This window comes from Sceloporus undulatus, chromosome 1 (genome assembly GCF_019175285.1).
Source record: "Sceloporus undulatus isolate JIND9_A2432 ecotype Alabama chromosome 1, SceUnd_v1.1, whole genome shotgun sequence".
Taxonomy (NCBI): domain Eukaryota; kingdom Metazoa; phylum Chordata; class Lepidosauria; order Squamata; family Phrynosomatidae; genus Sceloporus; species Sceloporus undulatus.
In genome coordinates, this window is record NC_056522.1 from 258,047,068 (window position 1) to 258,072,302 (window position 25,235).

The window sequence follows — 25,235 nt, forward strand, 5'->3', positions numbered from 1 at the left end:
GTGGAGGAGATATATGAAAATAACCATCTGCACATCTCCAATTGTGATAGATAGAAATGGACAGAACGAACAACCTGTCTCAATGATGCCTTCCTTCTTTAAAGACAATTCAGAAACTTCAAGTAACCCAAAAGACTGCAGCTCATTAATAAAGTGATTCATCATTGCAAGAGCCTTGTTTCTTCTCCTATTAACTAATTCTTCTAGTAGCTCTGGATTTATTTTTGTACCAAATAGAAAGTGCTGGGAGTATTGATTTTCAAAGCCCTAAATTCAGTTGGGTGGGAAATTCACTCAGGGTTGTAGCCTTAACTCTGCAGTTTCACTCAAGGAACTCTAAAGGTGCTGTCCAAAGTGAGAATAAGAGTCAGCACTTTGGACAGTTCTTTTAGAGTCCATACTAAGACCACAGTGGATTCTCTGCTCCATTAACATGGAGGCCACCAAGTGCTGTTGCCAAGGGTGCCACAGAAAACGTGTATTTCCATAGGAACCCACCCCCTTGTGAATTTCCCCTCCATTTCAATTTTTTTTACCCACAAATAAAAAGGCACCAGATACCCTCCCTCTCAGTGGTGAGTTTTGATCTACTGGGAGCAAATTGTTCTGACATCTGATGAATGTAATGTTCACCTCCATCTTCTGTGAGGCCCATACAGAGACTCCCTTCTGGCCTTCATAAAACAGGTAAAGGCATTATTATTTCATCAGATTTATGAGGAACAAATCTGTGCCTGTTAAGAAACTGTTATGCTTATGCATATACTATATAGCAAATACTCTTTCAGTATTTAGGCTCCTTTCCACAACACTGCTGTGCCCTCCTCACCCTTAAGCAAGTTCCAATGGATAAAGTGGTAGCATTCTTTCCCAGGTGCAGGGAAAAATGCTGTCTATTATATTCTAACAGGCATTTTACACCATGAGTGTCTTCAGAAGTAGGAACAAGGGATTTTTTTTGGGGGGGGGAGGGAGAGGACAATGAGGACTAAAATGGAAATAGATCAAAGGTTTACATATGTGCAAGAAGCATAGATCTGACATAGCCTGATTCACGTATTGCTATCTGTGGACAACATCTCTTCTCTTAAGGTCCTTTTCATTCTGTCATAGCTGCTGTTCAGAAATATGCTTCCTGTAGCTTTCCCCTGACTCTCCCAGCAAAGCACTAAGGTATGAACTTTTCCACAGTATCTATCCTAACTCTTAGCGAAAGACCATGCTAAGTATTTTATGTTTTTAATCAATAAACAGCATGTAGTAAGCAATCTTGGGCTGTTTTATGAGAAGAATATTATCAAGACTCTTTGCTCTGTTTTTTGGGTGTTCTTGCAACACACTTATGGCTACTGCACATATTACAGAATTTTTCCTGGAGGTATATTGTGTGAATCCTGGTGTTTACAAGACATAGAATCTTCTTAGTGTTGACCTCAAATCTGTGGAACTCTCTTACAGTAGGGTTATTATATATTGGCCCTTCTACATTTAGGCAGGCCCACTTTCAATATATTTCTCTTAATTTCTGTCTTTCATTGATATCATAGATTATCATTGCTACAGATCCACAGCAACTTCAGAAAGAAACCTCTACTGTCTGATGGGATTGCTTTTCCATTTTACTTTATCTGTCACTTCTTTGTGTGTGGTGCTTTGTGTGTACATAGCCTTAAAAAACAGCTTTTGAATTCTAGCAGTAAATAAATAAAGATCACTATATGTGACTGTTCTCCATGGCATGAATTTTAAAGATCTATGCAGAGAGAAGTCACATCTGAACTGGCATATTTAAGTCAGGTGTCTCCACGCCCCGCTTTCTGTTCCTTTTTCTTACTGGAAACACAGTACATCTTGTTTTTAGTGCTGCTGTTCCCAGTTTTACCACATGAGGGAAGCACATGACACCATATTTTCCATGTTTGATGTGAGATTGTGAGCGATGCCTATTTTTTTCAGCATGATTAAAAACTGTTAGAAATTTCAGGATGATAATACTCATGGTCCCATTATACTCACAAGGACCAATCCGAAGAGAAAGGAAGCAAATGTGCAAGTAATGTGACAAATATTCAAGGACAGTCCGCATGACTTCTAGAATGAAGTCATGTTGCTTTGCCTGTATCTCAGAACTGGTTTATGCATACATGTCCATCACCAAGACAGGCACATTTTCAACCAAATGTATAAACTGCCTCTGCTGAAAAGCATTCCATAAGAGGTGATATGATTGTTCTATTCAATATGCAGAGGATGGTTTATGGATGCAAATTTCTATTTGATTAAGTGATTATCATGTATGTGTGACTGGAAGTTAGTAGTGTCAATGAATGCTCACATATATACCATATTTTGCTGCTGAATCATAGGCAGTACCATCTAGTCAATGTGTTTTTCCTTGCATGCAATGTTGCCCCCATTGTGATATCTGTTATGGAACTGGTTCACCAGTCACCCCACAAGTAGTTCTGCTCAGACTTCTGGCCCAGTCTGATAATGTAAGTGGATGGTTATTGCATGATGGGAATCTTTCCGTAACAAAGGAAGCATGGGTCAAAATCAACAAGCCCTTTCTCAGTTGTGGACAAATGGGAGAAATTAATATGAAAGTAAGAACACCTCTGCTGGATTAAAACATATAGTCCAAAGCCCTTCTTCCTATGAAGACCAACTAGATGCTTCTCAGAAGCCATAAAACAAAGCAGGAAAACGATACTCCTCTCTTCCAGCTCATCCTTAGTAATTGGTATCCAGTGGTGTTCTAATTCCAAAACTGGAGATTCTGTACAACGTACAAGTTCCATGCAAGCCCTGCAGTGGTTCTTGGATGCCATGGATGGTTGGATGAGAGCCAGCAAACTGAATCCTGTGATACTGAGGCCCTGTGGCTGAGTGATTCCAGTGTCCAAGAAACAGAGAGGTTACCTGTTTTGGACGGGACTGAATTCCTTCTGGAGGAATGGGTGTATAGTCTGAGGTACTCCTGGATCTATGTTGTCACTAGAGACCCATGACCTCAGTGGCTAGGCACTCCTTTGACCAGCTTCCATTGGAACAGTCATTACTATATCCTTTATTTTCCAGGGTCATCAGGGACTGGTTGTTTAATGTTAGAGCATTTGCTTTGCAGGACTACCTCTTTATTAGTATAGTACGCCCTTGCTTTATGCAGGGGATCCATTCTGGATCCCTCAGCATAAGGCAAATAGTGCCTGTGCTTGAGCCCTATTGAAAATAATGGGGCTCATGTAGGATGCACGGCGTGGCATGCACGCCATTGCAACCCCACTGACGTGGCTTTCAGTGTAAGCTGAAAGCTGCGTAAAAGGCACCCGCGTATGATGTGGGCTCACTGTATCAGGAAAGCACCCCGAATTTTGATTTTTAGATGTTTGTTTAAGGCCTATATCCGTGATGATGAACCTATGGCATGCATGCCAGAAATAGCACTCCGAGCTGTTTCGCCAGGCATGGGGACCGGGGGAAGGAAAAACAGACATGCGCGTGCCTGTTCCTCCTTCTCTCGCCATTTTCGGACCTCCCTCTGTCTCTCAGAGACAGTGGGAAGGCAGAAAATGGCACTGGAGGGGAGGAGCCAGATATTCCCCGGAATGTTTTACCAAAATCCCAAATCCCCGGAATCCCCCAATATTTATTATTATTATTCAGTAAAAATCCCTGGAAAGAAATTACTGTACAGTAATTAAATTCCCCGGATTCTGGGAAATTCACTGGTATTTGGCAACACTGGTGATGCTAGAAACTGGGAGACCTATTGCAAAGATATAAGAAGTGCAATGGAAACCAGAGTCTATATATATTGAAACCCTTTCAAGGCCAAAAGAACATCTAGGAAGCCTGCCCATGGAGTCAATATCCACTGTGACCTTCATCCGCACAGCTGAGAGTGCTATACTGTACATTGGATTAGCACAATTTTATCTTCACAACAAGCAAGTTAAGAGAATGTTTTCCCCCCAAAGTCCACACAGTTGGTTTAATGACCATTCAGTATTGGACTAGAACTTGGGAGGACCAGGGTTTGACTCCTTGCTCAGCCATCGAAATCCATTGGGTGACCTTGGGCAAGCCCCCCTCTTTCAGCCTCAGAGGAAGGCAAAGACAACCCTCTTCCGAACAAATTTCACAGAGAAAAGCCTGGTTTGCCTTCATTTTGTTATAAATTGGAAATGACATGAAGGCACACAACAACAATAGGAATTTAAATCCACATTAACTTTCTCTTTTTGTTTAGGAATCGAAGTCCTCCACTCACACAAGCTTAGATGCCCCACCCTGTGTACATGTCTAGGAAGAACTAAAATGTAGGTGCCGTGTTGATTTAATGAACATGTGAAATTGCACTTTAACAAAACAAGGACTGGTAACTTTCCCCCACACAGTTTTCAAAACCAATGCTGTACAGGGCCCATCTGTAACATCACAACGTGGATCTTTCTTTGACCTTTGCAATCTAAGATGGAGAGCTACACAGAGGTCATGGCACAGCAACTGTAATGAGCGCTTGGCAACCTGGATGTGTAAATATGTCATTATGGACCAGTGCATCATGGATTATTGCTCTTACGTTAGGTAAATATCTATAAATGAAAAACAAGCAGGAGGATAACAGGCTTCCTTCATTTTTGATTGCTTAAAATCAATACCTGAACACACCTTAATGTGTTTGAAATATAGTAGCTCATTTACAGGAGATTTCAGTACAGATCTGGCATGCAGCTAGCACTGTTCAAACCAGATTTGCATTCAGATTTCTACTCCACTGCTTTTATCCTCAGTGCAAACATAGCTACTTGGATATTGTATAGCCCTGAAAGTGTGCTTTCTTCTCCCCATCCTGATTCTCAGTAAGGTAATAAGGAAATGGTGGAGAGTTCAAGAAAAGAAGGATTTCAAACTCCATGCCCCATTCTTTTCATTTCAACTGGGCAAAGAGTCAGGAACTGGCCATCTCAATTCAGACACAGACATTAAGGTATTAAAGGGTCAACTTCACAGCCCTGGATTAAAACAAGAAAATGATTTGTATAAAAATAGGGAAAGGAAAGTTTCTTTCCCAATGTTGTGACCCCAATCAAATCTTGATGGATTTAAAAAAAATAAAATAAACAAACCAGCAGATGTAGAGTGATCTTGTAGCACCTTTGAGACTAACTGAAAGCAAGAAGTTGGCAGCATGTTCTGCCATTGTTTTTTGTGTATTCCCATTCCTAATGTCTGATTTATGTCCATTTACCCTCTGGTGTAGGCACTGGCCTGTTTGCTTGATGTAGAGTGCGGACAGGCATTGATGACATAATATGGCAGAAATCACATTGGAGGATGAACATGTGAAATTGCCCCAATATTGTGGGTGATGTCATTAGGTCTTGTGATGACATTTCCTGGATAAATGTGTGGGCAGAGTTGGCATCATGGCATCATTCAGACATTAGGAATGGGAACACACAAACACTGGTGGCAGAACATTTCAATCTCCCTGGGCGTTCCATCTCAAACCTCAGAACAGCGGTCCTTGAACAAAAGAACTACAAAGATTGATTAGAAAGAGAAACAGCAGAAATGGAGGTCATCTATAGACTACAATCCATCAGCAATGGACTGAAGAAAGATAATACAGTAACTTCCTGCCACACTACATACATTTCAACATTATCTAATCCCATCCTCATGGGGGCGTCCTACACTCATCTATTCCCTTCACCTACAGGCTAGTTTCCCATGCCAAACTGGACTTGCCACTTCATTTCCATACACAAAGGCTAGTTTCCAGTACCTTTGTTCACAAATGACCATAGTTAAAATTGGGCCTGCCTCTTCATTTCCATACACAAAGGATTTTGAATTTGAATTGATATTCTCACACACCAATGGCCTGTATAGGTCTGTCCTTGGCTTTCCATTTCAACAAACAGAAGTAGACTTAAGTCTATGAAAGGTGCTGCTGCCAACTTCTTTCTTTCACTTAGGGCTGTACAGACCGGCCTGAAACACCAGCATGGGGGCAGTGTGGGGACGTGGCGTTTGGATAATGCATGCCCCCGATGGCACCCCCATGCTGGTGTGATGCTGCCCACCTGATTGCATGGTGGGTAGCGTCATGGAATTCCTTTGGTACAGCGTTCACACTACACATGCTGAAAGGAGTGCTGAAAAGTGCTGCGGTGGCAGCAAGGGTGCCTTTTGGCTGGCTCTAAAAGGAGCAGCATTTTGCTGGTTTTTTTTAGAGCTGGCAAAGCAGCAGATCAAGGCCACAGCATGCAGTTGCTGTGGCTCTGATCTGGTGTTGAAAGGGGTGGCATGGAGCTGCTCCTTTGCGGTGGCCTGCTTTGCCCCTTAGTCTCAAAGGTGCTACAATCTCTCTACAAACTGGTTCTACAGACTAACATGGCTATATCTTTGAATTAAACCAGCAGATGATGTGAGCTTGGGCATCACATATATTTTGCATCTGTGATTCAGTCATTGAAAGGCAGAACTAAAAATAAGAATGGATTCAATATTTGCCCTGTATTATAGAACTGGGAGGTGGTCAACCTTTGGCTGTTCAGAAATGGATGGACTATAACTCCTATCTGTTCTAGCCAGTATAGCAAATGATGAATAATAATGGGAACTGCAGTCCAACAATAACTAGAAGGCCACAAGGTGCCCACCCCTGACTTTTAGTATCAACACAACTTCATTACATATTGATCTGTGCCCAGCCTTTGCCTATACCAGGAAGTAAGCATTTTTGGAATGAAGAAAAACTTTTTGGATGCAGAGAATTCAGAAGGAAGATCTTCCCAAAGGGGAATATTTCATTGTGAAAACAGAGAAAATCTAACAGAGCACTCACCATCAGCATTTCACTGGTCAGGGAGTTGACTAAATCTGACACAGATGAGCGGGGCTCCGTCTTGTGGTCTGGCTCCTCGTGTTGCGTCTGCCCTGGCACAGCTGCTGCATTCCCCACTTTGCCACCAGAGGGTAATCTGGGGGAGGAGAGGGAAAACATGTTCGTATGCTTTGGATATAATTGAAAATACAGTATCGGAGACAGGCAGAATAGCCATAGATTGTGGCAGGTCCATTTGACAAGAGAGGGCTAAATCCAACTGAAGCATTAAAAAACAGCACCCACCCACTCACCCACCTACCCACCCACTACAAACCACCTATTATAATCCATCAGACTTCTGCAACCCATCACCTACAATTTCTGCCTGAGGAGCAGTGGGACTTATTCTTGTGTCAGTCTTTTAGCCTGAGGAATCACCTTTTCTTTTGATCTTGTCCTTCTATCTCCCTGTATTGAAATTTAGATTGTTGACTCCCTCAGAGTGCTATCTTCTTTGTATGTTGTACAGTGCTTTCATTAGTAATAACAATAGAACTAATAATACTAATAATAAATATTTTTTTAGTTAAGCTTACCATTAGGATTCCCTTATTAAGACCCTTTCTTTTGCCCTTTCTTCTCTGTTTCTTCTTCATCTATATTAGGACATTACCTTTATGATATGCCAATTTGCCCCTGGTTTTGGCTTAAAAAATGGAATGGAACAGAGCTTGAGAAAGCTACTTTTTCCATTTTTAATTCCCAGAGTCCCACAGCCTGCATAGCCACTGGCCATACTGGCTAGGCAAATCTGGGAGCTGCAGTCCAAAAATGAAGTAACTTTCCCAAAAGCTGGAACTGAACTGAACTGAGCTACAGGCTGGGTCTATTTTTGGTGCTTCCTGCAGCTAAACTCCCTTACTGCCTCTCTAGGCCATTAACCTTCTCAAAACACAAACATTCACTCTCACAAAGAGGCAACCACCTTTGTTTGCTTTCCTTGACAGGCAATTTCTGAAATGACGTATAGCCAGATGTTTTCGCTGCCAGCCTCAGTGTGTGCAGAGCACCTGAAAAACCTGAGCACTAGGTGATCAAGGGATGTCTCACAAGGTCCCAGCGAAAGAGCTGAGTCACATGGCCAGGGCAGATAGTCTGTGTCAGGTCAGGTAGTCCATGGTCCAAAACATGACCCTACTCAAGTCAAATAACTCTATAGTAGCTCACCTTTTACCAGATGGGCCTGGGCAATGCTGTGTTGAATTATCACCCATTGATTGTGCCTTACACTGTGGCATCATCTTAGCAATAACAGTGTAGCAGCTGCTTCTCAAGCTAACTCTACCAATTTTAGTGTAGGTTCTGTAGGCAACAGAGGTAAATTACCAAGTAATAGCATGCCCGAAAATCTCCTTTGTTTAGCTGACTTTCTTTGTGACCCCATAACTCATATATTGGCTATGTATTACCAATCTAGCCAACAGGCTATAGAGTATGCACATGTCTTCTTCAAGAGGCTTGCCAGCAAAACATTCAATTCCTATCCCCGTGACTACTTGGAAAACTTCTGTTTTTGGATTACACCCCCAGAATCCCCCACTCAGGGGATTCTAGGAGTTAATAGTTTTTAAATGTATATTTCTCAAGCTTTGAAGTTTTATCCCATATACCAAACATATCCAGCCTATTCACCTGAAATGCTATATCTTACTTGTCACTCATTCTGTCATGCTTTTTTTAAATGTAGAAGGGCCATTCAAGTTCATCAGATATCTCAAGCACAATGTGTGCTTTTCCAGTAGTTTATCATATCAATAATTTGTTTCTGACAGTGTTGGGACACTGACAAGAATGTGGGAATCCAAAAATATAAATGGATGGTCTTATCTCTACACCTGGCATGAAGAACTAGGAAAACTCCTAGGAAGAAGTTTGGAGGAAGACAAGAACTAAGAGGAAGAGAATGGAGCTGGCAGGGAGAAGAATGTTGGATAGGGCACATATAGTAGATGCTATACTGAATTTTGCCCACAGAAATATTATGGCAATGGATGCACAAGGGGACAACAGGTCACTGTTACAGACTGACTGTCACAAAACACACAGATAGGAAGACCAAAACACTGATATACAAATATATAGATTAGAGTACATACAACACCTGTTGGGATATATTGAAGAAAAATTGATATTCAGTGCCCAAGCAACCTCAGCTCCATGTTGCACAAACTGTGAGTCTGGGCATTGGTGTGTGTGTGTGTGTGTGTGATATTGGGCCAATTATTGTGTAACCTCCTTCACAAGAAATTGTGAGGGAAGAACTGGGAATTACTCTACCATGGGGCCAGTGCTGTAAGGACAACAGCCAATTAAAGCTACCACAACAAGGAAAGTTCATATCCCTGTAGGAGATCTTTATGCATTATGTTGAATATGTGGAAGAAAAGAATAGGATTGGATATGTGGTCTCCATTTCTACAGGGTTCCTCACTGCAAGAAGAGACTTGTTTCCATGGAGGTTCCTTGGAAATGCTTCCCCCTAATAGTGTAAGAGTTTATGATGAGAAGGTGCTAGTGGGTTTCATACATCCAGTGAAAAGCTTATTGTCATTCTAGAGATTTTAAACACATTGGCCAGAATTCTCCATGGCAGTTATGCATGCATAATCTAAAGTTATGCACTTGTGACTGTTATGTATTCACTAGCTCTACATTGCCCCTAATTTAGGGGCTATGTAGGGATTGTGAAGGCCCCTCAATCCCTACTTACCAGGCAACAGCCACTACAATTGTCAGGGGCTGGTTCCCCTGCCATTCAGGAAGCAGCTAGCTGATGTTCCCACCTGTCCTTGCACAAATAATCTCCGGTGTGAAGTGGAATTGCAACAATGGTCCTGTTTCTGACTGTCACACTGGAGATAGCTCAGGGGAGAGTTGGCCAGGAGTCACTGCACAGCACCATAACGATGGTGCTTATGCATATGTATCTCCCATACAGGATTCTGGCCATTATTATCACATACATTGAGTACTCAAATGGCACCTTGCATCTCTGACCAGCATGCATTCATGGCAAGTGTTTACAGACACAAGAACACAGGAAGTTTCCTTAGACCAAGTTTTATGACTTAAACTGCCTCCCCAGGATTTCAGTTTAAAGGTCTTCACCATTATCTTTTAATTGATTCTTTGAGCTGGAGATGCCAAAGATAGAACATGTAACCTTCTGCATGCAAAGCACATGTTCTCTCACAATGGTTCTTTCCATAACTGCACATGCAGATGTCTCCTTCCATTCAGAAGGTTCCAGGTTTCAAGGAAGAAACTGAACTGAGTTTGTCTGGTTTAGATCTTGGTCACGTGGACTTCAGTCACTTAAGTTTTTGTAGAACGTATAACCAAAGCCTAAGGAAAACACACACACGTTGTCAGACACATACTGTCAAAGAGATGCAGACTGGGTCAGAGTTGGGAACCCAAAGACAATTGATCAGAGATAGTTCTTGATGTACCACAAAATGGCTGATGCGCAATGAACTGAGGTAATGGCTTATCAACATAAGCACCTCCAAACATGCTGACATCCAGATACACTGCACACAAAGATCCAGGCACATTGATACATATCAAGAAATAGAACAATACACATGTGGTAATGCATCAATATTCACAGGGAACCTCATACTCATGAAACATATACACAAGGATAAAACAAGGTACACACACTCAAGCAGGGCTGGAAAGCCCAACAGATAAAGGCAGCAGATTGACACATGCAAAATTCCAGACATGCTGGTATACTCTGGCATACACACTGGCACATGCATGCACAGGTGGACTAAAATAGCTGAAGAAACCCCCCACCCACCCCAGGTTAAAAATAAAGTATGAGTGTGAGGAGTGTATAATAATAATAATAATAATAATCTTTATTTCTATCCCGCTTTTCCACGAAAGTGATCAAAGCGGCTTACAAAATTACAATTAAAACATCAATATATAAAATTTAAAAACATTACTAGGGGATATAACAGGGAGTAAACATGAAACAAAACAGAAAATGGAACATATCACATTCATCAGGGGCTAAATAAAACGACAATATTACAAAATGTTACAAAATGTGGGGTCAAAAAACAGGGAACACAGAAAGCAAGGGGCAGAACACAAAGACACCATTAGCTAAAGTGAAAAAGCCAGCTGAAATAAGTATGTTTTTAATTGTTTCTTGAAAGAAACTAGTGATGCAGAGGAGCGGAGCTCTGTGGGAAGCTCATTCCACAGTGACGGGGCAACAGCAGTAAAAGCCCTCTGAGAGGTCCTTGCCAGATGAAACTTAGGGACCTCTAACAGATTTGTCCCAGATGATCTGAGAGTGCGGGGCGGATTGTATGGGGAGAGGCGGTCCTCTAAGTACCCTGGGCCCAAGCCATTTAGGGCTTTATAGGTCAAAACCAACACCTTGTATTGAGCTCGGAAGCGAACAGGCAGCCAGTGAAGATCTTTTAAGATAGGAGTTATATGGTCTGTCCTGGAACTACCAGTGACCAATCTGGCTGCCATGTTCTGCACCAACTGTAGCTTCCGGGTTTGGTACAAGGGTTGCCCCATGTAGAGCGCATTGCAGAAATCCAATCGAGAGGTTACCAAAGCATGTACAACAGTTTCAAGGTTCCGACGGTCTAGGTAGGGGCGCAGCTGGCGTATCAGCCGAAGCTGATAACAAGCACTCCTAACCGCCGCATCCACCTGCGAAGTCAGCTGGAGCGACGAGTCAAGGAGTACCCCCAGACTGCGCACCGAGTCCTTCAAGGGGAGCGTGACCCCGTTCAGGACCGGATGACAAATTTCACCACCCGGGACCGGGGAACCAATCGCCAGTACTTCCGTTTTCCCTGGATTCACACTGAGTTTGTTTTTCCTCATCCAGCCCATTACCGACTCCAGACAGGCATTTAGAGGAGAGATGCCATCCTTAGTTACTGCATCAGTCGGAGACACAGAGAAAATTATTTGGGTGTCATCAGCATACTGATAACACCGCGCCCCGTGTCTCCGGATGATCTCTCCCAGCGGTTTCATGTAGATGTTAAAAAGCATAGGGGATAAAATCGCTCCCTGAGGGACACCGGAAGTAAGTGCCCTCTTATCGGAGCGACAGTCCCCCAGCTCCACCATCTGGAATCTACCCGAGAGGTAGGACCGGAACCACTGCAAAGCAGTGCCCCCGATACCCAACTCTCCCAGGCGTTCCAGAAGGATACCATGGTCGATGGTATCGAAAGCCGCTGAGATGTCGAGGAGCACTAACAGGGACACGCTTCCCCTGTGTGTGTATGATTGATTGTCAGAAGGTATGACAAATCCAGAGTTATTTTTGCAAACCCAGAATACTGGATCAGCTACAAAGCTTTCTGAGATTTGGTAAGTGTAGAAGAAGTCACAGGGAGAGAGGGAGGGAGGGGGGAAGGAAGGAAGGAAGGAAGGAAGGAAGGAAGGAAGGAAGGAAGGTCTATCACAGGTTCTGTAGGTCAGCTCCTCATAGAACAGAAATGTATATAGAGGAAAAATGCGGTAGGAGAGAAAGAGACACACAGTGAGATATATGGACATTAGTATGGAAAAAGCAGCCATCACACCCACAGGACAAGGCACTAGACTGGAGATGCCAAGGCTGACACTGGGGAAAGTTCACGCAGCAACAGCAGCAGCAAGGCTAGAAGGGAGAAGAGAAAATGCAAGGAAGAGGAGGGGGAGATATTACACTGGATTATGAGACAGGAAAACATCATGGGATCACTGTAAACAAGACTGCTGAAGAGAGGAAAGACTGAGGTAAAGAGATTTGAGTGCACCCAGAACCCCACCTTCAACAAGCATCCCAAAAGACCACATCACAAGCCTCTTGCAATCAGTTCACAACATTCCATAGGCAGACAAGGAAGAGGGGGAGTGCAGAGAGGAGAGGGAGAGCATACGTCTAGGAGTATGGTGTTTGTGAGGTGGAAGCAGGAAAGACACTGAAGGCAAGTGGTGACTGTGAGTGAACAAAAGAGATGTTTCCCACTTGGAAGGGAACATATGGAGAGACAGAGGGCTTGAGCCTGGCATCCAATTATGGCTTGGCTGAGACTGGTGATTGTTGAGAGTCCCCCAGTGGTTCCATCCCTGATTGTTTCTGCAACCTCTTCAGTTCTGATGGGGGAGGGAGCTGTAAAAATCACACCACACTTTCTCACACTTCAACCTCAGGAAAGACAGATGAGGACCCTGGTGGGCAAGGAACAGTGTCATCATTCCTGAACACATTACTGAGAAAATATGGGACCAAATCAAGATACAACAAGAGATAGTGAACTCCCAAAGTACTGACAGATGAAGAAACCATATCTACTAGCATGCTGCTAGTAGATTAAATGAGATTAGCACAGTATTTGGAATAAGGAGAAGCTTCTCCTATCTATTTAGGTCTATGGCACCAGAATGTTGCCACTCAGTTGTTTGGTTTTATGGACGTTGGGACATCTCCATTTTAAATCTGACATGGAAGCATATTTGAGATTCAACTAAAGAACTATCTCTTTTCCTACTTTTATATACTATCAACCTTCCCTAGGCACTGATTCTGCATCCACAGATTCAACCATCTATGGCTTGAAAATATATTTAATTTTTTCCCTAAAAAGCAAACCTAGATTTTGCCATTTTATGTAAGGGACAACTTTTTATAATTCCATTGTATATAATGAATTTGGTATCTGTGGGGGTGGGGGGTGGGGGGGATTCCTGGAACCAAACACCACAAGACACCAGAGATTCACTGTATTGTACTAGGAGGTTACTTCCTGGCAAGCTAGTAACTACTGGTGTGGTTAAAGGTCAGTTCACATAACCAATAATGTTAATAATGTGGAGATTTTATCAACAGAGTAATTATTCAACTTTCTACACAAATGTCCAGCCTCTTAGGCTCCATGATACAATTAACATTTTTCAAGTTTTTTTCCTGAGAGTAGGTAATGTGAAAAACATTTATCCATTTGTTTCCAAATTTGGACCTATGCGTTGTGAGATCAGTGGACGTCTATGCAATTTCAAAGTTAATCTACCACACATAAAAATTTAGAAAGATTCTATTATGTCTCTAATTCAATCAACACCCAAAATGGATAGTGACCACATTGTTATCTGGTCCACAAAGATGCAATCAAGAAGGTGTTACAGATTTAAGGTTAATACAGATACTATATTTACATGTGTATTTGTTATTCTATACAAAATTCTGCATGTCATTGTTTTGCACTGAAAGCAACCTTTCCTGCACAGGAAATAACATTTATGTGCAGAAATATTATTTTCTGTGAAGAAAAGATTGTTTCCTGCACAGAAATCCCCCCCAGCATATACAAAACCCACATAAAAAGTTTGCATAAATTACATCCTGTATTAAGAATAGTAAATTGTGTATTTTTCTAAGATTTTCTCATGATGGGAGAAAATTGCTAAAATTACTTGTTGCATTCTTCAGGAAGAAAATTAGTAAAAATTACATGCCTACTGTATATGAGGGGATGCTGGAAAGTTCTCAGCTTGGTCCACTTCCCAAAATCTGAGCATAATTTTGTCACTGTAACTTGACTGTTCTTTTGTATTGTAAGTTGCCAATTTTCAGGATTCTAATTCCCCCACCGCCAGATCAATTCTAATTTCCCCATCCCCAGATCATTGACAGAACCATAGCAACAAAAAGTATGGAATTTTCAAGTGCTTTACTCCAGGCCATCATGAAGTTCCTGTTCCTGCAGAAGAATACTCCAAAGGAAATCCATGAATGTATGATGCAAACATTGAGTGAAAAGTGCACATCATATTCAATTGCAAAGAAGTGGTGTGCCAACATTCAACAAGGAGATTTGGAGACCGAAGATGCAGCACAGTCTGGGAGGCCTGCAACAGTGTCAACTCCTGAAATTGTTGAGCATGTTCATGACATGATTTTGTCAGATTGGTGAATCTCAATTAAAACAAATGCTGGAACACTAGAGATATTCCAAGAATGCATTGGGTTTATTATTCATGAGCAGTTGGCTGTGCAGAACCTGTCAGTCAAGTGGGTGCCAAAATGTTTGAAGGCTGACCTGAAATGAAATCGCTTGTATTCCTCCAAGTTGATTTTTCAGCATTTTGAGCAATCTTGTGATAATTTTTTTTGGAATGACCCATCACTGTTACTGAAACATGGTTACATCAATATGATCTAGAAACCAAACAATGGGCTTTTGCAATAGCAACACTCAGGTTCTCCACTACCAAAGAAATTCATGACTTAAAAGTCAGCAGGAAAGGCCACAGCCACACCTTTTTGAGGGGATAAATAAGGTATTTTGAGGACTATCTTCAACAGTCCAAAGCCCAACAGTCAATGCAGAATACCTGCTGTACTGATTAAAGGAGGCACTGAAGCAAAAATGGTGAGAGAAGCTGCAAAAAATGTGTTTTCTTTTTGCAAGACAATGAACCTGCTCACATGGCTGGCAAAATGAAGGATGTTTTGAAGACTTTTGGGTTTGAGTGCATAGACCATCCACCCTATTCATCAGATCTTGCTCCATCTATTTCCTGTTTCCAAACCTTAAAAAGAGTTTGAAAAGAAGGAAAGTTTTGCATGATTCAGTGATGATAGAAGCAGAAGAGCCCTATTTCAGTGACCAAATAACAGGGTTGTTTTTTTTTGGTAAGAGTTAAAGATACTTGAGAAGTGAAGTGAGAAGTGTACCAAATATGTGTAGAAAAGCATTTAAGCTTAATGACTCTAGATCATTTCCTTCTTCGTTGTACTGATAATTTTTCAGCATCCCTTCATACTGTGAATGGCAAAGCAAAGGGCATTTAAGAAGGGGTGAATGTTAAGCTTTCTTACAGAAGCTGCTTAAAAGCTTTCTGTAGAGTGCCTTGGACTATCTGAGGAAGGCAGCTCTCTCATGTGGTTGCAGTGTGTGATGGCAATACTGTGAAGTAGGCCTTCTGTCTCAGAGGCCCACGAAGTAGGAATTTATATTCTAAAATGTGTCAGTCTTAGTAAAATATCACAAGCACTTCAGATTGGCCTCTCTTCAGGATTTATTCCTTCCCATCATTTGTGCCCCCTCCTTGGTGTTGTTACAGTATAGTTACAGTACAGTATATATATGAAGGATATGTTCCTGGACTTACCATAGAAAACCAAAATCATGGATAACAGTGAACCCTATTAGAATGAATGACTTATGTTGGTTGTTGACCATAGAATTGTGCTGGAGGACCTAGAGCTGTCTTTAGGCATTTCTAAGTCTGCCATCATGACTCTATGATCAACTTCTATCTGAGATACACCATAGATTCATGCTGGAGAACCTAGAAACTGCCTGGGGGGTTGTTTGGAACATGAGTTAGTGAAATCATGGATACCGGTCCTGTAATACTGTACTGTTTGTATTGTAAAGCATAAACTTCTCATATCATTACAGGGTACCTTACTGGAAGCTTTCATGAAAAATACTAAACTGAAGCTGCCAAAATAGATTACTCAGATTGTGCAAAATACAACTTGTACAGCCTAGAGGAATGATTCACATGTCATTCTTTGTGGACAAATTAATTTCTGTCAAGTTTTAATGGTAGTATGCTTTTCACTGGTCTGAATGAAGTTTCAAACTACTATTTTTAGTGTTTTTTTAAATAATAATAATAATATCAGTTTCAAAGCTTTATTATATTGGATGGAATCTTCTTGTGACATACACCAATGTAATCTTTGGGCTTGAGAAAAGCACTTTTTGGAATGGTGTGTAGCAGTGATGGAGAGCTGGCAGAGAGAGCCACCCCTGTCTTCACAGAGAATTGACTTGTGACTCCCAAGCAGATCATACCCAGATACCCAATTATAGCATTTTGGTTCCACTTTAGCTGGCATGCTTCCATCCTATGGGATCCTGAGATCAGCAGTTTAAGGAGGCGTATTTAGAATTCTTGGCTAGAGAACTCCTCTGGTATTTCTGACCAAACTACAAACCCCAGGATTCCATAGGATGCAGTCATGGTTGCTAAAATGGCATCATAACACTGTAATTGCTTAGTATGAAAGGGCCACAGGAGCCAGCAGGGCTGCTTCCTCTTCTGACAGAGATGGTTTCTGTTGCTGTCTCTGCCTGGCCACCTGGGTCATTGTAGTGAATATGGCCATTTTACTCTGTTATTGTGCCTATATCCACACTGCCAGCACAGCTATGTAGTTAAGTAGCCAACAGCACTATGGCCATTAACTGTTTTGCTAAAATGTTTTATTATGAAAGATGGCATATAAATAAATATATGCCTCTGCACCAGAACAAAAGTTCTGCTGGCATAATTCTCAGCTTTTGGAAGATGATATACTTCTCAGCTTTTTGATTCAGGCTTCCTAACTGATGCCATGCCAACAGTATAAACAAATGGTATCATTTGGAAAGAAAGACTTGTAAATGTATAAGTATGAATCTTTGTGTAAAAAAAAAATTAATAACACAAGAATGAACTGTGGGATCTTTGCTCTCTCATGCCAAATACCACCCCTAGTGCAACTATCTGCAACCTGAAAGATACCTTACAGTATGGAAAGACAATCTCCTCTGAAACCTGATGCTAACTACACTCATACCCAGTAAGGTGTGCAAAAGAGGTGAGGAAAATTTAAATAAACCCTTGTTTCAGGAAAAACAGGCCACCACCATTGCCCATATATATTCTGGAGATTCTAAAAGTTCCTTTTCTAGAGAACAACTTCTAGAAATTGCAGCCAGACACTGCTTCAGGAGAGGACACTGGGAGTCACAGTGCCAAATAAGTTGTTCAAGCTCTGATTTATTCCTCTTGAAGCTTACAAAAGCATAGCTGTTTTATATAAGGTTTCTTTCTCCCCTTCTTCTTCTTGTCAACTTGTTGATATAGGAAATGGCCTATCCAAACCTTGACAAAACTTTTCTCTTGCTACACATACAATATCTATCCCCACTTCATTCAGTCTTTGAATTGTAGGTAACATTATGCAATGGATAAAGAGAACACACAGATCTGTTCTCATGAGTGAAGCTGAGGTGGTAACCATGTGATTCTCAACAAGTTTGAGCCAGCATGGCTGGAGCACTGTAACACTGTAGGAGCAGAGTGGTTATGGAAGTCCATGGAATGAAAATATATATGATAGATAGATTCCTTTGGATTGCCGTAGCCTAAAGGAACTTTGTGTATCTTCCTTCTAGTCCTTAAAAGTGTAGGCTGGAACAAGCAAGGATGAACTGAACAACTGGACAATCAAATGGGAAGTGCTAAAATATGTAGTGAAATACAGCCACAACAAGTTAAAAATAGTCTGTAGGCAAGAACAGTGCCATTTAATTAATGCGCTGCTCATATGAAATCCACTCTTTCACACCTTCTCTCCTTAAGGGATGAAATTTAATTCCCCTTGAGGAAATGTTGGAGGGCTGTGCTCTTAGCTAGGCAACACAGGGAGCTGGTGGCTTCCATGTCAATGGGCATGGTGAATCTGGTCAAAAAGCTATCCAAGGTGCTGAAACGATTTTCAGGATACAGTTCAACACCTTGAATAGCTCTTTGAAAGGCCAGATAAAATAGAGTGGATTTATCACACTACTGAGATGGAAGTCAAGAGCTGCCATTGCTAGACATTTTTTCTGCCTTAAGCTGCTTCTATGGGTAATGGAATGACCCTGTTAGTTCCCATTAGGCTTTTACAGAGTGTATAGAAAAGAGAGGAAACAATAGGACATAACCATCCATTATGAAGCCAAGCCCTCCCTCCAGTCCATCTGCCTTGGTCCGGGCCTCAGAGGAAGAGAAGAATGCTGGACCTGATCCCCTTCCCCTCAACCATTCCCTTCTCCTTTTGTGTCGTGTCTTCTTAGATTGTAAGCAGGAAGGCAGGGAACCGTCTAATTAAATGATTTTATGTACAGTGCTGTGTAAATTTACAGCGCTTTATAAATAAAGCTTAATAATAATAATAATAATAATAATAATAATAATATGGTGTGTGTGTGTGTGTGTGTGTGTGTGTGTGTGTGTGTGTGTGTGTATGAATGAATGATCAGGGATGGAAAGGCATGGAAGAGGAACTGGGCAGAGTCAAAAAGATGCAAATGAGATGGGCTTATATGAGGATGTATTCTCATCAGAGTATGTATTTAGGAAAGCAATGGCTGAGAGATCCCAGTGCTTCCCCCTCAAGAGAGACCTGGCAATCCAAGAGGGAATGAGTATCCAAGTAGGAGGAAAGGATGGTACTAAACTGTCTTAACATGTGTCATCAGGCCTAACACTGGGGCTTCTTGAACTCCTGAATCAACCCCCCACTATCCTAGGCCATAACAGAGGCTTTTTCATGAGGCTTCCTTTCCTTGGGCTATTTGCCTCTGAGAGCTGCTGAGAGTCCTTGCCTCCTACTCATACCTCTTGTCCCCCTGAGAGTTCTGGTTCTGCTGGTTCCCAGTGGTTTGTAGATCAGGTATATTGGCAAAGTCGTCCTGTTCTGAGAGCCCCAAAACAAGGGATAGCACCACCATACGGCCTTCCCTGTCCAGAGGAGATCCCACCAGGGGAGTGATGAGGCCCCAAGTTCAGTGAGCAGGATGCAGATAAAGGAAACATACAGACAGACAGGAAAGAGAAAAAGAAGAACAAAGCATAAGAAATGAAACTGGCAGAAAAACAAATACTGTTGAACCACATGAAACAAGATTTGAAAATACATCAGCTATACAAAACACACATTAAATACTCCAGATCCCTGGGAGATATACAGAGGCCAGAATGAACAAACAGCAGATGAAACATAACAATACTTTGTATGGAGCCATGTCCTTTGTATGAATAAATGTCCTGGAGAGTAAGCAAGGCTGCCACAGTAGCCCTCTCCCCCTATGATAGCAACGATCTCTCTCCAGAGACATCCCTTCATTCATGGCCCACAGGAACATGAGGTCAAAAGCAGAACAATGATACCAGTTAATCTAATCCTCAGAACTTGGATGTCTAATACAGAAAGATAGTCATGTGGATGTCTCCTCTTTCCAATAATAAGTGATTTCATAGACTGCATCCCATCACTAATCCTTCAAGTTGTTACTTGCAAGGTAAGAAGCAAAGCAAAGATGATACTCTGGGAGACGAAGAGTATTGAAAATCTTGCATGGAAGGTAAGAGAGCATGGCATTGCTGTGATGTGTATATCATTAGCACTGACCATGTAACATTAAGGAATGGTACCTACTATGTTAAAATAGTCAAGGTTAGTGATCCACTAGCTGCTGCTTGTTAAGGAGGATCTTGTTTGGAAAAAGAGGCTGACTCTAGGAAGAGTAAAGATTGTTTGAAACAGTATTGCTGAACAATCTGCTATTTTTTAGGTGGAATGGTTAGTTTGTTAAGTGTTTTACAGCCATTAGGAATAGTGAAGTTCTCAGCTGCTAATTCTGAGGTGGTATTTGATTTACTACTGTATGATTGCCAAAAATGCATGAAGACAGGTGATTGAAATTGTATGAGAATGCTCAGAGAAAGCAACACAAACCACTTCTGGCTGTGTGTTTGTGCAGCTAGATGTATACTGAATGATATTTAAATTCTATCTTGCAAGGAGCAAGCTTAACAGGCTGGGGTAATCATCAATAGCCAGATTTTAAAGTGGGCTAGTATCCCTATGGAAATCAATGTATACAGTAAATAGGCAATGAGTGTTATAACTACAACTTTTTGTTCAGTGACTCTCAGGTGATGGTTCCAGCCATCTATTTAGGAGCAGCACAGAGAAAAACATTTAGGTTCTTGGTACCATTTTGATCTGTTGTTACCTGATCCAAAGCACACCAAGTCAAGTCGTGGCAATGTGAAATCCCATCTACAGGGCACAGGTGGCCCATGGGCTTTATAAACATATTTCTCTTTTAAACCTCACCTGCAGAAGGCCTGATGGTTTTTCAGCTCTGAGCAAGAAAACTCTTTGGCATTTGTTGGCAAGCAACTGTGCTATATGCTCCAGGCTGTCCAGTGTGGTGCAGACAACAATCAGTGCTGTGACCCCAGTTCAAGTGTTGTGCCTCTCTCAATGAAGTGTGATGAGCTTGTTCTCTCTGACATGCTTGTGCTGCTAGTCATGATCACACCTTGTGAAACCTATTACATCACTGGATTCAGAATGGGTCAGTGCATTCACTTGACTGGAAAAAAGTGCTGAAGAAAAGCTCTGGGGCAGGGACTCAGTATAATTAAATCTGAAGCAGTTTAGCTGCATGTACAGGGAGGCCAGTTAAGCACGCTGCTTGCAGAATGAGAGGATGCAAAAGAAAGCAAAATAGCAGACCAAACAGTATGCTGCCACTTGATTCATATCAGGTCAGAAGGATTATCACCATCATCATCACCATCACCATCTAACTCTTGTCTCTTTCTCCCTGGAATTGGAGAATGCCTAATACAGTCCCTTTGATAGTAATCAACCACCAACATGGCTTCATTTTAAAACTACATGGCTAGTGGGCACCTGCTGTGTTTGTGCTCAATTCTTTCCCCTGGCTTACAGCCTGACCTTGAGGGAAGACTCAGCCTACCTCTTCCTCATTCAGCCAGCTGAGACTGTAAACAGGAGGATTCTGAGAAAAGGCTCAATACTGAGAGGAGTCACCCACAACAATCAGCTGGAAAATAGAAGTGCTACAGAAGCATTGAACTTGTTCAGCAGAAGCAAGGAACAAAATATTTGCCACTCTTCCAGGCTCAAATTCTATTTTAGTCCCAATTACCATCTAGAGGAGGCCCATTTATTCCATGGGATTTGCCTGTTGTGCTGACACACAACAAACCATAATTGATTCGATTGGTATACTGTGGTTGGAAGTGACCATATGATTCAGGCCTGTTTCTCTGTGGCCACTAACAATACTTGGCCTTCACCAGGCCATCCTCTAACAATAATAATCCTTAGCCTTCATTGGACTATTTTGGCCATTCTCTCTTTATCTCTTCTCCATTTTTTCTTTCTTTTGAAAATGTTTGGGGTTCTCCTGAGCATGTTGATGCTCAGAGGCATGCCTCTTGTTTCTCTGCAGATTTGATTTGACTTCATTGCTCTTGAAACTGATATTGCTATTAGGAATGATCAGCGGATGCTTCAACAAAATGTTGCAGTGTATTTTCACCTCTGGATAGCATTGTTTCAGCTAAGAATTCAAGCCCTGCCATTTCATGCCACCTCCTCTTCTTATTTTTCTTTTGCTGGCTACTAAACATATTCAATCTCCAGTGGTCTGTTTTTATTTTTTGAGGATGAGTAGTGGGATTTTTCACTTAGGCATTTCTGCAAACTTTTTGATACCCTCTCCTCTTGCAACTCCATTTTGGTGCTCCTCCTGTCATCACTTATCACTTGAATTTGCTGTTTTAAAAGGATAGATGGTGGTGGTCGTGATGATTGCTATATAATATATTACTGGAGACAGAGATTAAATAGACCCTCAGACACAAAACTCATGATGTGGCCATGGGCCAGTTACTATTTGTCAGCCTAATTTATTTCACACTATTGCTGTAAGGATAAAAGTGTGCTTGCCTTCATGTGTATGTGTGACCGTGTACAGTGCCCTGAGTTCTTTAGAGGAAAAGGAGGATGCAAATGTAATAGAAGTCATATATAAATAATCCGGATTTTTTCTGCATCAGTAGTGTCCTGCTGTTTGATATCTAGAACAAACCATGACATTTATGGATAGATTGAGTGCAGTTATGTCATTAGAGAAAGAAAATGAGGTGAAACTAAGGATTGGCTTTGCTGAGATTATACTGTGTCCCAGTTTCTTTCAGAAGGGCTGAGGAAAATGTAACCATTGTTTTCACAAGGAGCTGGAGGTTGGTGTCCAGATAACCCTTCTCTCCAAAGGAATTACTGTGATCTGTTTAATAGGGTAGGGCAATACTCTCTCCCTCTGAAGTCCCCCCCTCCCCCAATTTATCTTCACTGGAGAGTTGGAGAATCCAACAGAGCAGATCCAGAAAGCCAGCATGTAGGGAGAAGTACAACTGTATGCCCAGAAATCAGTGTGAACAATACTGGATTTTGCTCTGTCAGCTCAGTTATAACTTAATTATACAAATACAAGTTTCATGATGCAACCTGACAATGATGGCAGGTAGTTCTGTCAGCAGGATGATGAGCCCAGTTTTTAACCCAAGGAAATATCCAGTGGTGTCACTATGGTGGGTGTCATACCAGTGTGGTAATTCATGTTGTTACCTAGGGGCAGGAAGCCACTCCACAGCTTCAGTGAGTAAGAGCAGTGTTGGTTGGGCTCCTCTGGGCCAGCTCAGCGGAAGGGTGGAGAGAGGGGCCACCATTCCAGCAGCTCAACACAGCCTGATACCCTGAACCCTCCTGAGGCAGTGTCAGGTGGGAGAGAATGTGAGGGGAGGGGGCAGTGGAAGGAGAAGCAGAAATGGCCAGGGAGTGACACTCGCCACCCCCTTCCTCTCCTGCTTACCTCACAGCCCTCCCTGTCCCGATCAAGCTTCTTGACACCACTAGCACCCCCTTTCCCAGAGAGAACCCTGGTTGGTGGAGGAGGGCAGACCTGGGGGGGGGGGTATGGGACAGAGAGTGAATGACAGTCCTACTGGGTGTTCATCTCCTCTGAAGTGTCACCCAGTACTGTTTGCACGTGCGAGTGATACTCCTGGAAATACCCAAAGAGCTGAAATCTATTTCCAAAATAAGTTCAGCACTTCAGATAGTTCCTTTACAGAAGACTATCATACTACCAACTTTTCCCCATCCTGGGCATGGGTTGAGACTGTGCTGGGACCGTGTCTTACCACAAAGCTCCATGCCCAGATCATTACCATCCCATCCTTCTGTCCCTGGCTAAAATGCTTCTTTTCCATCAATGGGAGGCATTCCGATTGGGAATGAGATGGTAACGATCTGGGCATGGAGCTGTGCACAAGCACATGTTCCCTGCCTGGTCTCAGCCCATGCCCAGATCAGGAAAAAGGGAATGCAATAATCTCCACAGTTTAGATTAAAACCTGGAATTGATTCACTGCCACACTGACAATAGAGCTACCAGTTGCCACTGTAAAATGACCTTCACTTTTCACATATTTCAAAAGAATGAGGAAACTGTTGAGGTTCATAAAACCTGTCTCAGGGCAAAGATGGACAGGAAGAGTTTTTACCCAGTCATCCCTAATAATATAGCCTAGACTTCAGATGCTTATATTCATATCTATCTTGGGATGATGCCATTGAGGATTCATAACCAAGAGGTCTACATTTCTGCATTGGTTGAGCAACAAGTGGACATGATACATGGTTCAACTCCATTCTACAGTGCCCAAATAGTCTGATGAATGCTGCTGTACAGAAACTACTTACAGATGTTAAACGTACAATTTCAATTTTATAGACAGTCTGGAATTGTAGAGTTGGAATTGGAATTGATTCTTCCATCAACATAATACTCTCAGGACTGAGCCCACATAGATGTAAAACTTAATTAAGTACAACTGACTGCATTGCTTTTCAAAAACAGTGGCTGATATGGCAAATTGGAGGCTCAGTGAATGATCTTTGCAAATCAACACTTGTCTGGTATAGAAGCTGGATGTAATCTAGTTGAGCCAAACATTTCTTGTACTCAAAGCTAGCTTTGGTGTGCAGAGGAACAGAAGCAAGATAACTAGTCTTCATGCTAGCATTCACTGCTAGAAGCTCTGACACCACCTTAGCAATATTTTTGGATCCAAGGAGATAAGGATACCTAGTGACCACTAACAAGTGTCCACCAATGCAGATTTCAATGGCTTGGAACAAGGGATGCCAAAGGAATGGATGCTTTCATACAATTAGATCCATTTTACCATCACTGGAGATGAGAGCTTGGCTACCTGACACTTACCATCCTCTTCCTGTTAACAGCTATAACTGAGAACTGACTCTGCCTCCCTGCTTTTCCTACTTATACTAGGACAGAAAGTGTTTAAATTCATTCCTGTTGATAACTGCATTGTTAATGAATTCTGATATTTATTTATTTTTAAATGATGCATTACATGGCAGAGCTTTTGGCCATGAGCTCTCACTCATAAGTTCAAAAGTAATATTAGGAGTGCTGCACCATGTGAATACAGAAGAGAAAAAATGCTAATGTCAATGCCCTCAGTGTCTGTAGTACAGTGAAAAAGTCTTGTTTTGCAAACCCCTCACTAGATCTGTGCTCCTTAACTTCAAAACACAGCCCAACAGTTGTTCACAGATCACTACCCTGACCTCAGTAAAAACAGTAGAGACCAAGAAAATGTCTGCTATAAA

General features: G+C 41.9%; 1 protein-coding gene across 8 annotated transcripts in view; it reads right to left on the reverse strand.

The window, feature by feature from the left end:
- SYT7 (synaptotagmin 7) overlaps positions 1 to 25,235 on the reverse strand; it is a 335,723-nt gene that overhangs the window by 37,175 nt on the left and 273,313 nt on the right. For 4 of the 8 annotated variants that reach the window (XM_042470278.1, XM_042470258.1, XM_042470268.1 and 1 more), the window contains 2 exons: positions 19,328 to 19,450; positions 6,860 to 6,995 (listed from right to left, as the gene is read on the reverse strand). In XM_042470278.1, coding sequence (XP_042326212.1) covers positions 6,860 to 6,995; positions 19,328 to 19,450 — 259 coding nt within the window. The remainder of the gene's footprint in view (positions 1 to 6,859; positions 6,996 to 19,327; positions 19,451 to 25,235) is intronic. The other 4 variants (XM_042470295.1, XM_042470287.1, XM_042470253.1 and 1 more) reach the window with 1 other exon arrangement.